The sequence below is a fragment of the Rhinatrema bivittatum genome, chromosome 6 (genome assembly GCF_901001135.1).
Source record: "Rhinatrema bivittatum chromosome 6, aRhiBiv1.1, whole genome shotgun sequence".
Taxonomy (NCBI): domain Eukaryota; kingdom Metazoa; phylum Chordata; class Amphibia; order Gymnophiona; family Rhinatrematidae; genus Rhinatrema; species Rhinatrema bivittatum.
In genome coordinates, this window is record NC_042620.1 from 331121710 (window position 1) to 331137381 (window position 15672).

Below are 15672 nucleotides of genomic sequence, written 5' to 3' on the forward strand. Positions count from 1 at the left end.
TTGGGTGCATCTGTCGCCGACGGTTGACGTTGGCGCGTCGGCTGCCCTGAGAGAGGCTCCCCCAGGTGGAGCCGCAGCGTTGGCTGCGGGAGAGCCATCTGGATCAGAATCATCTTCCGCAGAGCCAATGGGTTACAGAAGGGTGACAGGAGGACTGAGGATTGCCAGAGAGCAAGGCTCTGCTGCAACAATATATTTTGGACATGTTAAAAATACCAGTAGATTCCATTCTACCAATTGCAAAAGCTTTTTATCTCCCACCCTTTTAGGATGCGGGGCAGATCTCTTCAGATAGCCCTGAACTTGACTGCATTCCTGGAATATTCAGAGGCATTATGGCTAACCCGTACCACTCTGACTGTGAACTTTGTGATAGAGCACGACAGAGACTGGATACTCCATCTTTCCTTTAAACATAGGCAGGGATTATTTGTTTCTCAGAAAGTCTGCATTTTTTCCTGATGGTCTGCTATTGTCTTATCTTCCCTCGGTGCCCCTTTATCCCGGTCATCTAATGACCCAACTGATTATTTTGCAGTCTTCCTGTTTTTAATGTACTTGAAAAATCATTTATGATTATTTCTTTTCCCCCCACGTCGTCTTTCCTCAAATTCTCTCTTGATGTGTTTTATTACTGTTTTACATCTAAACTTGCCCATTCTAATGTGCCTTCCTGTTTTCCTCAGTAGATCTTGCTTTCCATTTTATAGAGGATGCCTTTTTTTACTTTAATATCTCTTTCACAGTATCATTTAGCCAGTGTGGGAGATATTTGTTCTTCTTTCCATCTTTTTTAATTTGTGGAATACATTTTATCTGGACTTCCAAAATGGTTCTTTTAAATAGTCCCCAATCTACCTCACATATGTTATGTATGCATTACTTATGTGCTCCATGTACTTTTTAATTTTTATATAATCTGCCTTATGCTCACCTTCAGGAAAAGACGTAATTTCAAATGTGTATAAATAAATAAATACAACTTGTGTCTGCTAATTTGGGCCTTAATACCTAGCTCTATCAGTTAACTGTTTGGAGTCCCCCAACTCCTCAATGTGAGATTGACCATGGCACAAAAAAGAGAATTTTCTGTTTTGCAAAAAAACTCCTGAAATTATGACAAGAAATCACCACTTTCCAAGAAAATTCCTGCCATGGAGTTGAATGCCAGATTTGTCGTGCATAAAGACAAAAACGCAGCAAATTCTTAACGAAACTGATGGTGAACTTCAGCAGAAAAATAATACGATTAAATTGGATAATGGCGCTATGCTTCTTTTTTTTTTTTTTTCTAAAAATTTTTTTACTGAAGAGAGACAAATTATACAACAACAACAAGACGACTCAACCCCCATCGCTCAAAACAATGAAATTGAGTATAAGAAGGCCACTGATCGGAATACAATAGGCAAGTCAGACAAAGAAAACGTTTGCTTCTATGGACGTGCAAAAAGCAGAAATTTCCTTTCGATAATAATTCAAGGTGCTCCAACCATCCTTGCCCTTTTCACTTTTGGACTGAAACGCTCCTCGTATCTACACCGTGCAACGGGGTCTGGCGCCGAGCAGAGAGGTGTGTACCGGCTGCAGCTCCAGAACGGACGTCTCCCAGAAAGGCCGGAACCTGATTAAGGGCCATCTCCAGTTTAATTTTGGAAAAGGATGTTCTAAATTTGTTTTGTTGCTGCTTGCAAGCCCTCTGCCCCCCTTCCATCCCCCTCCCCCCCCCCCCCACCAAGTTTCCTCTTTAACAGGAAGCCGGCACTTTGTCTCCAAGCTCCTGCGTGCTCGAGACATCCCAGAGATGGGGAAAACAAAACGGCTTTTCCTTATTAGGTAAGAGGGGACAGTAGGATTTTGGGTGGCAGGACACACCTCCGCTGTACCGACGAGTACCTCCACTCACAAGCAAAATGCTGACCGGAATTCCTGACCCCCCCCCCCCCCAGAACTGGGACCCTATCCAAAGCAGCAGAATTAGAAAAAAAAAAAGGCCTTTTTATTTTAGGTGATTTAAGGTGGATGTTGAAACAAACAGAATCGTTAACCGTTCTCCTTGTAGTTCTAATTTATATTTCATTCCTCAGGAGAGCTACTAAGACACCAGTAAGTAGTCAGGGGCGATGCCCTGCTGCTCCTCACCAGAGCCTTCTGCAGGTGTCACCCTGATAATAAGTAAAGCACGAATACAGCACAGACAGCTGAAGAGCCGATCTTCATCACAGCCCCATGCAGACATCTCACTGAGACATAAGAACATGCCATGCTGGGTCAGACCAAGGGTCCATCAAGCCCAGCATCCTGTTTCCAACAGTGGCCAATCCAGGCTACAAGAACCTGGCAAGTACCCAAACACTAAGAAGAACCCATGCTACTGATGCCAGTAATAGCAGTGGCTATTTTTAAGTCAACTTAATTAATAGCAGGTAATGGACTTCTCCTCCAAGAACTTATCCAATCCTTTTTTAAACACAGCTACACTAACTGCACTAACCACATTCTCTGGCAACAAATTCCAGAGTTTAATTGTGCGTTGAGTGAAAAAAACTTTCTCCGATTAGTCTTAAATGTGCTACTTGCTAACTTCATGGAGTGCCCCCTAGTCTTTCTATTATCCGAAAGAGTAAATAACCGATTCACATCTACCCGTTCTAGACCTCTCATGATTTTAAACACCTCTATCACACACTCCCTCAGCACAGACAGCTGAAGAGTGGATATTAGAGCCCCATGCAGACCTCACACTGATACACGAAAAACATGAATGCAGCACGGACAGAGCAGATCTTCATCAGAGCCCCGTGCAGACCACAAACTGATACACATAAAACATGAATGCAGCACAGACAGCTGAAGAGCGGATCTTCAGTGGAGCCCTGAGCAGGTGTCATATTGATACACATAAAACATGAATGCAGCACAGACAGCTGAAGAGCGGATCTTCAGTGGAGCCCTGAGCAGGTGTCATTCTGATATACGTAAAACATGAATGCAGCACAGACAGCTGAAGAGCGGATCTTCAGTGGAGCCCTGAGCAGGTGTCATATTGATATACGTAAACCATGAATGCAGCACAGACAGCTGAAGAGCGGATCTTCAGTGGAGCCCTGAGCAGGTGTCATTCTGATATACGTAAACCATGAATGCAGCACAGACAGCTGAAGAGCGGATCTTCAGTGGAGCCCTGAGCAGGTGTCATTCTGATATACGTAAACCATGAATGCAGCACAGACAGCTGAAGAGCGGATCTTCAGTGGAGCCCTGAGCAGGTGTCATATTGATACACATAAAACATGAATGCAGCACAGACAGCTGAAGAGCGGATTTTCAGTGGAGCCCTGAGCAGGTGTCATTCTGATATACGTAAACCATGAATGCAGCACAGACAGCTGAAGAGCGGATTTTCAGTGGAGCCCTGAGCAGGTGTCATATTGATATACGGAAAACATGAATACAGCACAGACAGCTGAAGAGCGGATCTTCAGTGGAGCCCTGAGCAGGTGTCATATTGATACACATAAAACATGAATGCAGCACAGAGAGCTGAAGAGCGGATTTTCAGTGGAGCCCTGAGCAGGTGTCATTCTGATATACGTAAACCATGAATGCAGCACAGACAGCTGAAGAGCGGATCTTCAGTGGAGCCCTGAGCAGGTGTCATATTGATATACGTAAACCATGAATGCAGCACAGACAGCTGAAGAGCGGATCTTCAGTGGAGCCCTGAGCAGGTGTCATATTGATATACGTAAAACATGAATACAGCACAGACAGCTGAACTGCGGCATCAGGGAAGATTTTTAAAACCAGAGGGTAGGGCTATAATAAGACGTGTGTAACTTTTTGTTCCAAAAAACAGGGTGAAAATGAAAGAAATAAAATATATTGGGACCAAAAAATGAAAAAGAGATAGAGGCAGAAGATCGAAAGAGGAAACATTTAATGTGCCAAGAAACAGGCAGGCTGACATTTGAAAGAATCTGGCTAGTAGTACTGCTGCTTGTAAGGGAAATGAAAACTCCCAGGATGAGCTGGAACGTGAACACTTTAAAAGCATAACTCAAAAGCATTCTGCAGAGCAGATGTGCGCACCAAATCCAAATCTTTCAGAGATTTTGGCATGTCTGATAGTTTCCAATACAGAATGCTCTTCTGCACAGCTTCCAATCAGCCAAAAAGAGGCAGGCTGAGCCTGGAAAGGGTGCACAAGCAAAATATGTGCACTAGAATATGTGCACCAGAACATGTGTACCACCACAATATGTGCACCAGAATATATGCACCACCACAATATATGCACCAGAATATATGCACCACCACAATATATGCACCAGAATATATGCACCACCACAATATGTGCACCAGAATATGTGTAGCACCACAATAGGTGCTCCAGAATATGTGTAGCACCACAATAGGTGCTCCAGAATATGTGTAGCACCACAATAGGTGCTCCAGAATATGTGTACCACCACAATAGGTGCGCTAGAATATGTGTACTACCACAATAGGTGCACTAGAATATGTGTAGCACCACAATAGGTGCACTAGAATATGTGTAGCACCACAATAGGTGCACTAGAATATGTGTAGCACCACAATAGGTGCACTAGAATATGTGTGCCACTACAATAGGTGCAGAATATGTGTAGCACCACAATAGGTGCAGAATATGTGTACTACCACAATAGGTGCAGAATATGTGTACTACCACAATAGGTGCACTAGAATATGTGTGCCACTACAATAGGTGCAGAATATGTGTAGCACCACAATAGGTGCAGAATATGTGTACCACCACAATAGGTGCACCAGAATATGTGTACCACCACAATAGGTGCGCTAGAATATGTGTACTACCACAATAGGTGCAGAATATGTGTGCCACCACAATAGGTGCACTAGAATATGTGTGCCACCACAATAGGTGCACTAGAATATGTGTGCCACCACAATAGGTGCACTAGAATACATTCACTACCACAATAGGTGCACTAGAATATGTGTAGCACCACAATAGGTGCACTAGAATACATTCACTACCACAATAGGTGCACTAGAATATGTGTAGCACCACAATAGGTGCACTAGAATACATTCACTACCAGAATACCCAGTGGTAAGGGCCAGAGCCAGAGCAGTGTAGTTGGCCAAGCCTGCGCTGCTAACACTTGAGAGGTATCTTTAGTTTGAGCAAGGATAGCAGGCCAAGTGGTTACTGCCATGACCAGAGTGGGGCAATAGCAAGGATTCAGTTCCCTCACCGATGACGCACTGCCCAGGGCTGTACAGAGAGAAGGAAAAGCTGAAGGGATAGAGCAGAAAGTTGAGAACCAAGGAAGCCAGGCTCCCCGTAAGCCAGTGTGCAAGTCACTTCCTCCTTCAGTGCCTCAGGTCCCCGTGTAAAAAGGTGAAGCTTGGCCCTGCACGTATGTTAACGAGTGGTTGCTAAGAACATTTCCGTGCGTAGAACTTTACTCCTGATGCAACAAGGAATGTAGCACACAAAAAAAAAAAAGAGTGTGTGTGCACAAATGAGAGCTCCTCCATGCAAATCCCACGTTAATCAAGGCATTAGCTAGTACTCCCTATGCAGAGAGGTGGGGAAGCTTAACTCGGGGAGGTTTTTTAACACCGGAAATGTAACCCCTGGTCAGAAGCGAAGTCAAGTTTCTGGGGCTGGTGCTAGTCTCTATGGGACTGAAGCCGGGATCTTGTTCTCAGGATTTACAAGCAGAAAACACAATCAGTCTTTATTTGTTGATTTATAGCTATGAATGTTACGTTTGTAAACCGTTGCAACGATGGTGCATAAAATATCTAAATAAATAAATAGATGGTGCATTCTGAGCCTAAGCCATGCTTTGTGAGTATTGCTGTGAGCAGAAAATAATTTGAGCTACTTAAAGTTGCGTGCAAAAAAAACCCGAGCGCCAAAAGTTCCTAACAAGTAAAGTGCATTTATGCAGGTAAAGCCCAGTTTTACGCATGGAGATGGTTTTGCAGCTCTGGCCCCTTGTCAGGTTTCCATGCCTTTTTAGCTCCCCGATGCGCTGGCTTACTGCACTGGGTGCCAACTCTTTTATCTGGAATACGAATAAAGCAAACGTGTGCTGAAGTTCAGCTGACATTGGCCTGTAAGGGGTAACGGCAGGGTTACTTGTCATTTAACGTTTTACAGACCGTCATTCCAGGTGAGAATCACTGGATCAAAATGGTTTTGCAGGTAAAACATTCATAGTTATAGCGAGTGGTAGAAGGTGGACAGACATTCAAAATAAGCAGAAATATTATAATGGTAGACATATAAGCATAACTAGATTATAGGTTTTTTTGTTCAAAACTTAATTAGGCTCTCTGAGTCAGTGCACGGTTTCTGCTCATTTTATTTTACAATTGAATTTACAGTGCGCAAAGCAAAATTTGCCTAGGGGATGGATCCCATGGGCACAAGAACCCCCAGTGGCCACAGAGCTGTGTTATGTGGCCCGTGCTCCTGTCAGCTGCCGCACAGCATGGTAATAGGAGAGGGCTCCCTCCGCCTCACACAGCAGGGGTCTCTGCCTCCTAAGCTTGAACCTTCTCAGGCTGGAAGTAACTTCCCATTTTTGTTAGGAACTCGGGACTAGCATTTCACTCTGGCTTTTAGGGATGTGCAACCTTTTTTTATTGCTTTCAATTTTTAGTGGTGCACTAAATCGCATTGGTGCGCACTAATACAATTTAATGGGCATCAAAACGAAATGAACCCGGGGACGGTAACTTTACAAGGAGCGCGCGGGCTCGCGTATGCACGTGTATATGGGCGCATGGCCAGATCTGTGGCATATTTTATATGTCCTACACATAGCCCTGGTATGTGTTTGCGTGCCTCCTAATTTTAAGCTGGTGCGCACTCAGTGGCGTTGGTCGGCTTTGGGACGCACGACTTTAGAAAAGATGCGCACCCAGCCCATGACCGGTTTCACCGTCCACCAGTACGCCCAGTTTAGAGCCAGGGCCTCCAAAGCCCCCTGATCCTTAATTCTGCATTCCCCCCGCCAGTTAACCCAGACCCCTCAAACACGTCAGAGATGCCTGGAAATAATTTTTTTTGAGACTTACACCACCTCCGTGGCAGAAGTAAATTTGCGCTCAGCTGACCCTGAGCGTGTGCCGAGGTAGCCACGTGCACGCATATCCTGTGGCCCCGCCCCCAGAATGCCCAGGCCCCGCCCACATCCAATCCCTTCCCCTCCCCCCCATGCGAGATATTTGCGCATCGGACCTTGTGCGCGTGTGGGCGTCTTATAAAATCGGATGGACGCGCGCAGGCGCCCCCATCTCCCGATTTTGGCACATGCTCGGCTTTTAAGCTTCACCTTTTAATGAATAAGAATGAAACAAACCAAAAAAAAACAAACAAACCAACCCCAAACCCCTGAACATTTTCCGGCCGCTCATCCTTACTCTCTTTCCAAGCTTTCTTATTATCCTAATAATAAATCCAGGCCACGACCTGGGCATTAAAGTTCAACAGGCGCGTTATTAATCATCCTTCATGTTACCTGATGTAGCCTCCTGGGTTAGCCTGAGTAACAATAAATTATCCATGGCAGGGACCGCGGAAAATTGTCAGGGGGACACTTCGGAGCTCCTTGATGGGCTGAGGAGGTCTCTTGTCTTGCTCACTTTCATTTCTCTCCGTACGTCTGCTCAAGCTTCACAAAAACCTAATGATCTTTCCGTTGCTACTGTTTGCACAGAAAAAAACCCCCCATCTCGGTCATCCGTCAGTCTGAACCCCCCTCCCAGCCCGCACAGAGCAGGGGCCCAGACATATCCCATTCACGCGCGTCATAACGCATTTCATAAAACCAGGAGAGGGAGAGAGAGAGGGCTCCTGGGGGCTCTCGGGAACCTCACGTTTTCTGTCAAAATAAAAATACAAAAAAAAAATCCCGAAAACAGACCCCAGGATTTCAAGGAACCCTGGTCTCTGGCATCATTTGTGCTGCACAGCACAGAGGTCATTTTTCCAGAGCAGTTTCCTCAGGTACAAAGTTTCTTTACAATAGGGATGTGCCTGCGTTTTAAATGATAAAGTAGATGATATCAACATTGTCTGTATCGTTTTAAGTCATTTAAAAAAAGAAATGACAGAAAAAGCACAAAATTTCACTTTTTATTTTCTATCATTTTTAGGGCACCACTATTTGTCAAACAAAAAAAAAATGTTTTTAAAATGACAAAAACCTATCAACAAAATAAAATTCGGATGAGAACTCCCCCCCCCCCCCCCCGATACAAAATGAAATAAAATGACATTATTTGGCCTGCAAATCCCATATTTTGCATGCATTAAACGGCTGCCTGATAACTGCCCTCCCTCGGCGCAGCTAGAACTAGTACACGTGCGCTCCCGGGGGGAAGGTGCACGCGCACAGACAGCATTTTCAGATCTTCCCCACGGACCTTTCATGCAAAAAAATCTACCCGCAAAAAAAAAAAAAAAAAAGATGCAAATGACCGTGGTACAAAATGCACGCAGCGCTGTACAGAGGCGCCCGGGCAAACACGCACAAGTCTGCGGGAAACGTATTTATTTTAGAGAAGTGATTTAAAAGCCAGCCGCCAAAAAAAGATGAGCTTTTAGCCCGAGTTTGAATATGGGCAGAGGAGAAGAACGCGGTTACTTCTGCTTTGAAAGCTGGTGCCGAGTCTATGGGTAAAAAAAATAAATAAAATAAAAGTGCAGGCAGTACTGTATCCTTACATGGACAGTTTAAAACGCTGCCCCCCGTAGCCACCGAGATTGTAATCGCAGAACTGTCCTCGCGTAACATAAACGCCGCAGGCTGGGTGTCCGGCCCGACACGTAAGCCGGGGGGGGGGGGGGGGGAGAAGAATGCCGGTCTGGCAAAGCAGCTGGAAATTAAAAACTTACTACCTAGGGGCTACCTAGCGTAATTATTTTTTCAAGAATTTGCTCTTTCCCAGAATGGGAGCATCTTAAAAGCCGTAGGATATTTTGTTAAAAAAATAAAAAAAAAAAGAGCGATTGCAATAGTTTACAGGCTCGGGACGTCTCCCTAGGTCGGCCGGAGCTGTGCTCCCTACCCCTTCGGGGCAGTGGTCCCCATCCCCCTATTCCTGGGGACCCAGCATCACAGCATGCAAATTGTCTCTCATGCATATTCATTGTGGAGATCCTGAAAACCCGACTGGCTGCTGGGCCTCCCATAGGACAGGGGCTGGGGACCTCTGCTTGAGGGGACAGGGAGGAAGGCATTAGTCCTTGTGCAGAGGCTACACCCGGTGGCCGGATTCAGGGCCCCCGTGGCCGCCCGGCTCCGGAAGGTTCCCCAGTCCAGGGGCCGTCGCCCGCCGGGACTGCACTAGGTGAATGGGATGGGGGGGGGGGGGGGGGGAAATCCCCGAGCATTTGTGAGTGAAGGCTCCTGGCGCCTGATCCCAGCCCTGGTTCTGATGAAAACTAGGACCACAGGCAACCAAGCCAGCGGTTGCAAAAGTCACTCTTTCAAACTAAACCGGTTACAGTTGTTTTCACAAAAAAAGATGTAATTAACAATTTCTACTTATTCAAACAGCAAAGAGTGGAGGCCTGTGCACTAATGGGGAATAATAGATGCAGTGTTATCTAACAGCCATGTGCTAAGTGTGCTGAAAGCACTATCAGCAGTTTTCCCTGCTCGCTCTGCAGCATCTCCCTTTTCTCCCTCCACGCCCCCTCCATTCATCGGGCAGGCCGCTCTTATCCGTGCCCTCTTCCACCATCCGCGGGCTCCCGACTCCCATGCCTTCCACTCGGCTGCACCGTGTGCCTGCAATATTGACTTTCTGAGCTGGTGCATCCTGCTCCCTCTCTCACCCTGCATTTTAACCTTTCAACTCTGGCTCCTCCTGATCATATCCTTGTCGATTTTAACGGTGCACACTGCGGTAAACACGTTTCCTGGGACACCCCCCCCCCCCCCCCTGTCTGTCTTATCCGTGAGTCTTGATTGTAAGCTCTACGGAGAAGGGAACCACCTCGTAGGTGCACCCGCCCGGTGCTGTGGGGCGTCCAGTTAGGGCTACAGAAACGCCCAAGTCACGATCGCAGTCGTGGCGATTAATAATAACCGTGGCACGGCGTCAAAAAAACCCGAAGCTGCTGCCAGAAGGTGCACTCACCGTTTTCAAGGTGACCTTGAAATCCGGGGAAGTGACGCGACAGGGGACGACGAGCTCCTCCTCGTTGAGCATGGTGATGACCTTGGGGATCCCGGTGCCCTTCTGCACAAACGGCTGCCTGTGATCTGCGAAGGACACGAGACAAGGCAAGGTTACATCGCATAGGGACACATTTTTATTTTTTTTATTGGAGACGGGACAAATGAGACCCACGCCGCCGAGGAGCGAGGGGAGCTCCGGGGTCGTTAGCGCTGCCCCCCTCCCCAAAAAATGACTGGGATTTCGGTTTGTTTTCTCGGTATCCGAAGCAGGCCTGCGATGCCGACCTTAGCGACCTCAAGGTCTCTAGGGGGGGAATCTCTCAAGGCCCGCATCGGTTTTTTAGGTTAAGTTAAGCCCTTTGCCTTCAGGAGAAAGTATGGGAGCACCATCCCCTGCTCGGCCCCTGAAAGGCAGTTTTATATTGCACTGCAAACGAGTAAATACATTTCCTCCTCCCCTACTCCTTCTGAGCCCTTGCTGCTTTCCCCCGTCTCATGGGCTTAGTTTTAAATCAGCCGGGAGGCTCTGCCGGCCGCTTGCCCCCCCCCCCCCCGTGCCTTCCCTCCCGTCCAGCCGGCTGCACCTCGCCTGCTCAGTTGCGAGGCCTCAGGCTGCTCCTCCTCTTTCGTCGGTGCTAGAAAGAAGACCGCGCCAGTCCACGCCACGTATTTCTCGCCCCTGATGCCAATGCACTTCCCCCGCTTCTCCCGGCGGGGGCCGGCGCTTACCTGTTCTGCTGGCCCAGGTGAACGATGGCACGGCTGCCGCTCCCCCCTCTCCACCACCCTTCAAACCCCCCCCCCCGTGAATTATAAGGGAAGCCATTCCTGGACTTCTCCTACTAATAACTTTCAGCCCGATATTTTAAAAAAATGGCACTTACAGGCCGATTCAGTAGAAGTTGCGGGAGAGCGGGCGATTCAGTATTTAAATGAGGGCCCGCGGTAAAAAGAGCGGCAGCTGTCAGCGGGTTTGACAGCCGACGCTCAATTTTGCCGGCGTCGGTTCTCGAGCCCGCTGACAGCCACGGGTTCGGAAACCGGACGCCGGCAAAATTGAGCGTCCGGTTTTCAACCTGCGAGCCGCGGGCCTATTTCAATTTTTTTATTTATTTTTAACTTTTTTTTTAACTTTTGGGGCCTCCGACTTAATATCGCCATGATATTAAGTCGGAGGGTGCACAGAAAAGCAGTTTTTACTGCTTTTCTGTGCACTTCCCCAGCGCCGGCAGAAATTAACGCCTTCCTTTGGGTAGGCGCTAATTTCTGAAAGTAAAATGTGCGGCTTGGCTGCACATTTTACTTTCTGTATCGCGCGGGAATAATAGGGCCATCAACATGCATTTGCATGTTTATTTATTTATTTATTTATTTAAATGCTTTTAAAATATACCGACATTCATAGGACATATCATGCCGGTTCACAATCAACATTGTAAAGGAGGAAGAGGAAATTACAAATAACAGGGAGGGGGGAGGTGGAGCATTGAAGGAAAAAGGAGAGGATGGGGGTCAGGTGACAGTAAGCGCAGAAGTTGCGGGAAGGAGAAAGGTAGTGAAGTGCTAGGGGAGAGAGAAATTGATAGGAACTGTGTTAAAATTAACAAATTTACAAAATCAGCAATTCCCTAGGATGCATCAACGGATTAGAAGGGGTAAGGGAATTGGAAGTGGCAGTGGAGGGGGTTTAGGTCTGATTGGAGTCAGGGTATGCTTGTAAGAAGAGCCAGGTTTTGATGCCTTTTTTGAAGTTGGGTAAGGAAGGTTCAAGGCGGAGATACGTGGGGAGAGAGTTCCAGAGGGAGGGGCCGGCTATGGTAAAGGCTCTCTCTCTGGTAGTTGAGTGGTGTGCTATTTTGAGGGGTGGGATGTGTACAGTGCCCGCCGTGGAGGCTCTGGATGGACGATTGGATGTACGGAAACGTGGTGTTTCCTTGAGCCATTCGTGGTCATTTTTGTGAAGCACGTTATGGAGTATTGTAAGGGTTTTGTATTTTATACGGAAAGGGATGGGGAGCCAATGCAGTTCTTTTAAAATGGGTGTGATGTGTTCTCTCTTACGAGTGTCTGTGATGATTCGTGCCATGGAGTTCTGCAAGATTTGTAGGGGTTTAATTGTGGCGTAGGGCAGGCCTAGGAGAAGTGAATTGCAGTAGTCTAATTTTGATAGGATTGTGGACTGCAATACAAGGCGAAAGTCTTGAAGGTGGAGGAGGGGTTTGAGCTTTTTGAGGATGTGGAGTTTATAGAAGCCGGTTTTTAGAAGGGATTTGATGTGTGGATGAAAATTAAGGTGTTTGTCTAATGCAACACCTAGGTCTCTTACAGATGGCAGGATGGGGAGGGTTGTGGGGGTAGTTTTAGTAGAGGCCTGTGAGGTAACCTCGAGTTTGTTGGAAATGAGGATGATTTCAGTTTTTGCTGTGTTAAGAGCGAGTTGGAGGCTGTCTAAGAGAGAGTTAATGGAGGCAAGACAGGATTCCCAGAAGTTTAGAGTTTCTTGTAGGGTTTTTTGCATGGGGATGAGGATCTGTACATCATCCGCATACATGAAGAAATTGAGACCGAGGTTAGAAAGTAGATAGCAGAGGGGAAGAAGATATATGTTAAAGAGGGTGGAGGATAAGGAGGATCCTTGGGGGACACCCTGGAGGAGGGGTATGCGTGGGGACTCAGAGTTGTCAATGTTGACCAGGTATTCTCTATGGGTGAGATATGAGGTAAACCATGATAGTACAGTGCCAGAGATGCCGATTTCTGATAGCCGGGATAGGAGTATTTGGTGGTTGACAGTGTCGAAAGCAGCAGAGATATCTAGTATAGCGAGTAAGAATGAGGTTCCTTGGTCCATGCCTATATGTATGGTGTTGGTGACTGCCAGAAGGAGGTTTTCCGTATTGCGACCTTTACGGAAGCCGAATTGTGCGGGGTGCAGAATGTTGTGGTTTTCGAGGTAGTCAGAGAGCTGGGTATTGACAACCTTTTCAAGTATTTTAGATACAAAAGGGAGGTTGGATATAGGCCGGTAGTTAGAGGGGTCTTTGGGGTCTAAGGTGGGCTTTTTTAGGAGGGGCTTGACTATTGCAAGTTTGAGTGGGTCTGGGACCTTGCCATATGTAAGAGAGCAGTTGATCAAGTCAGATAGAAGTGTGGATATGGATGTGGGAGAAGATAGGAGGGTCTTAGAGGGGATGGTGTCAGCAGAATGGGAAGCAGGTTTCATTCTTTTTAGAATGGTTTCAATTTCAAGGGTAGATGTTTGTTCGAACGTTTGCAGATTGGTTCTGGATGTTTTGGTAGGTAGGTGGAAAGTGGTGGGGGGGCTTGGTGGTGAAGCGAAGGAGAATGTTGTCAATTTTATTCTTGAAGAAATTAGCAATTTCTGTGCATTTCTCTTTGGCGTTTTGTTCTGGGGAGAAGGGGCATGGGGGGGCAGTGAGATTAGCAACAAACGTGAAAAGGGCATTTGCATCGAATTGATAATTGTGGATTTTGGCTGCGTAGAAGTCTTTTTTGGCTTGGTTAGTGGCTTGACGGTAGTGGTGTAATGAATGTTTATATGCTGACTTGTGTGTGGGAGTGGGGTTTTTACGCCAGGTGCGTTCTTTGGCTCTAAGGTCCTGTTTGATCGTTTTGAGTTCTTTGGTGTACCATGGTTTTTTGTCTGTGTTGGCTAAGGGTATTTTTTTGTGTATCATGGGGCAGGCTTCCTCCGCTATCTTGGCATTGATGTTATTCCAAGATTGCAAAGCTGTGTTCGGGTTGGAGAGGTCCAGGGATTTGTTTGCTTTCTCAAAGGCACGGGAGAAGTCTTCCGATGAGCAGTGCTTGCGGAAGGCAATAGTCTTGCTGGTGGCCTGAGTTTTATCTCGAGAGAGAGAGGATGAGGAGGGGGCATTGTTGTGGAGGTGGGCGTTAATGATGAAATGATCAGACCAGGGGATGGGAGTGGAGGTAGGGGTGCTGTGTGAGGTGATGTGCTTGTTGACAAAGAGGAGGTCCAGTGTGTGACCAGCCTTATGTGTGGGAGAGGTGATGAGTTGCTTGAAGCCTAATGCTTGGAGGGTGATCATTAGTGTTTCACAGGCAGGTGTGATAGGGTTGTTGTCTGCATGGAGGTTGAAATCTCCGAGAATGATTGCTGCAGAGTCAAGTTTGATGTTGTTTGTTATATATTCTATGAGGGGGGATGTGTCGTGTTCAAGTAGGCCTGGGGGGGCGTAGATGAGGCAGATCTGCATAGTCTTAGATTTAAAGAGGCCAATTTCCAGTTTGTGGGGTGGTTTAGAAGGGTGGAGTTTGAGTTTGAGGTGCTTTTTAGCGGCGAGGAGTAATCCTCCCCCTTTTTTTTGAGGCGGGGGATAGAGAAGATATCATAGGTCTGAGAGGGGAGTTGGTTGATGAAGACGTGGTCAGAATCTTTTAGCCATGTTTCAGTAATGGCACATATGTCGGGGCTGGCATCAGTAAGTAGGTCATGAAGAATTGGAGCTTTTTTGCAGATAGATTGGGCGTTGACGAGGGATATGACTAGTGAGGCTAGGCCTAAGAATTGTGTGAGGGGCGTAATCATGATGGGTATTAGTGATCTTTGGGTGATAATTGGGCAATGGCTGGTGGTATTTGTTTTGGGACGGCTGGTGTGTGGGAGGATAGGGATGGTGAGACGGCACATCTCTGAGGAGGGAGACTTGCCAGTAAGAGGGGGAGAGGTATAAAGTGAGAAGGGGATGGAGGCAGGGAGTTATATCGACTGGAATGAAGGGCAGAGGTGCTTTGGCTCTTGGGTTTAAAGAGTCTGAGCTCTGGCTCTTATGTAACGTAGTTTGTGGTGCGGGGGGGGGGGGGGTTGAGAGTGAGAGGGTCAAGGGGGGGTGGGGGGTGGGGGGTAGGATGCTTTGTTTTCTCTGGGATTGGGGTGGGTACTGAGAAGAATGCTGTAGTGGGAGGTTATCAGGTGGATACAATACATGTGCAGAAAGCAGGTGGAAGCAGGCGGATATGCAATACAATAGATGCAGGTGGATGCAATACAATAGCAGGCGGATATGCAATACAATAGATGCAGGTGGAGGCAATACATGTGCAGAGTGCAGGTATAAAACAGAATGCAGTTGGAGTGCAGATAAAATACAGAAAATCATACAGAATATAATATAATACAGAAAGCAGGTGGATATAGTACAAGTATGAAAATCAGTGCGAGATACAGGGCTAAGCACTGATGGTACAGTACAATAGATACAAGCTAGCAGGTGGGCCTTGCTGTCCGGCTCGTGGGGGGGGAGGGGTAGGGCCTTACCCTGCGGTGGTATGCTGTTTGTTGTAGAATCCGACCGGGTCGGGGAGACTAGGTGGATAAGATCTGAGCTGGGAAGATAATAGTTATATTCTGTATGAAGAGTAAAGTGATCGTCATTGGTCCTGGACAGTTCAGCGGAGGACTGTGGCCAGC

At 47.0% G+C, this 15672-nt stretch overlaps 1 protein-coding gene across 1 annotated transcript in view; it reads right to left on the reverse strand.

The window, feature by feature from the left end:
• LOC115094728 (vascular endothelial growth factor receptor kdr-like) overlaps positions 1 to 15672 on the reverse strand; it is a 311596-nt gene that overhangs the window by 208772 nt on the left and 87152 nt on the right. Inside the window, exon 4 of the mRNA XM_029607986.1 lies at positions 10177 to 10301. Within this exon, the coding sequence (XP_029463846.1) occupies positions 10177 to 10301 (125 nt within the window). The remainder of the gene's footprint in view (positions 1 to 10176; positions 10302 to 15672) is intronic.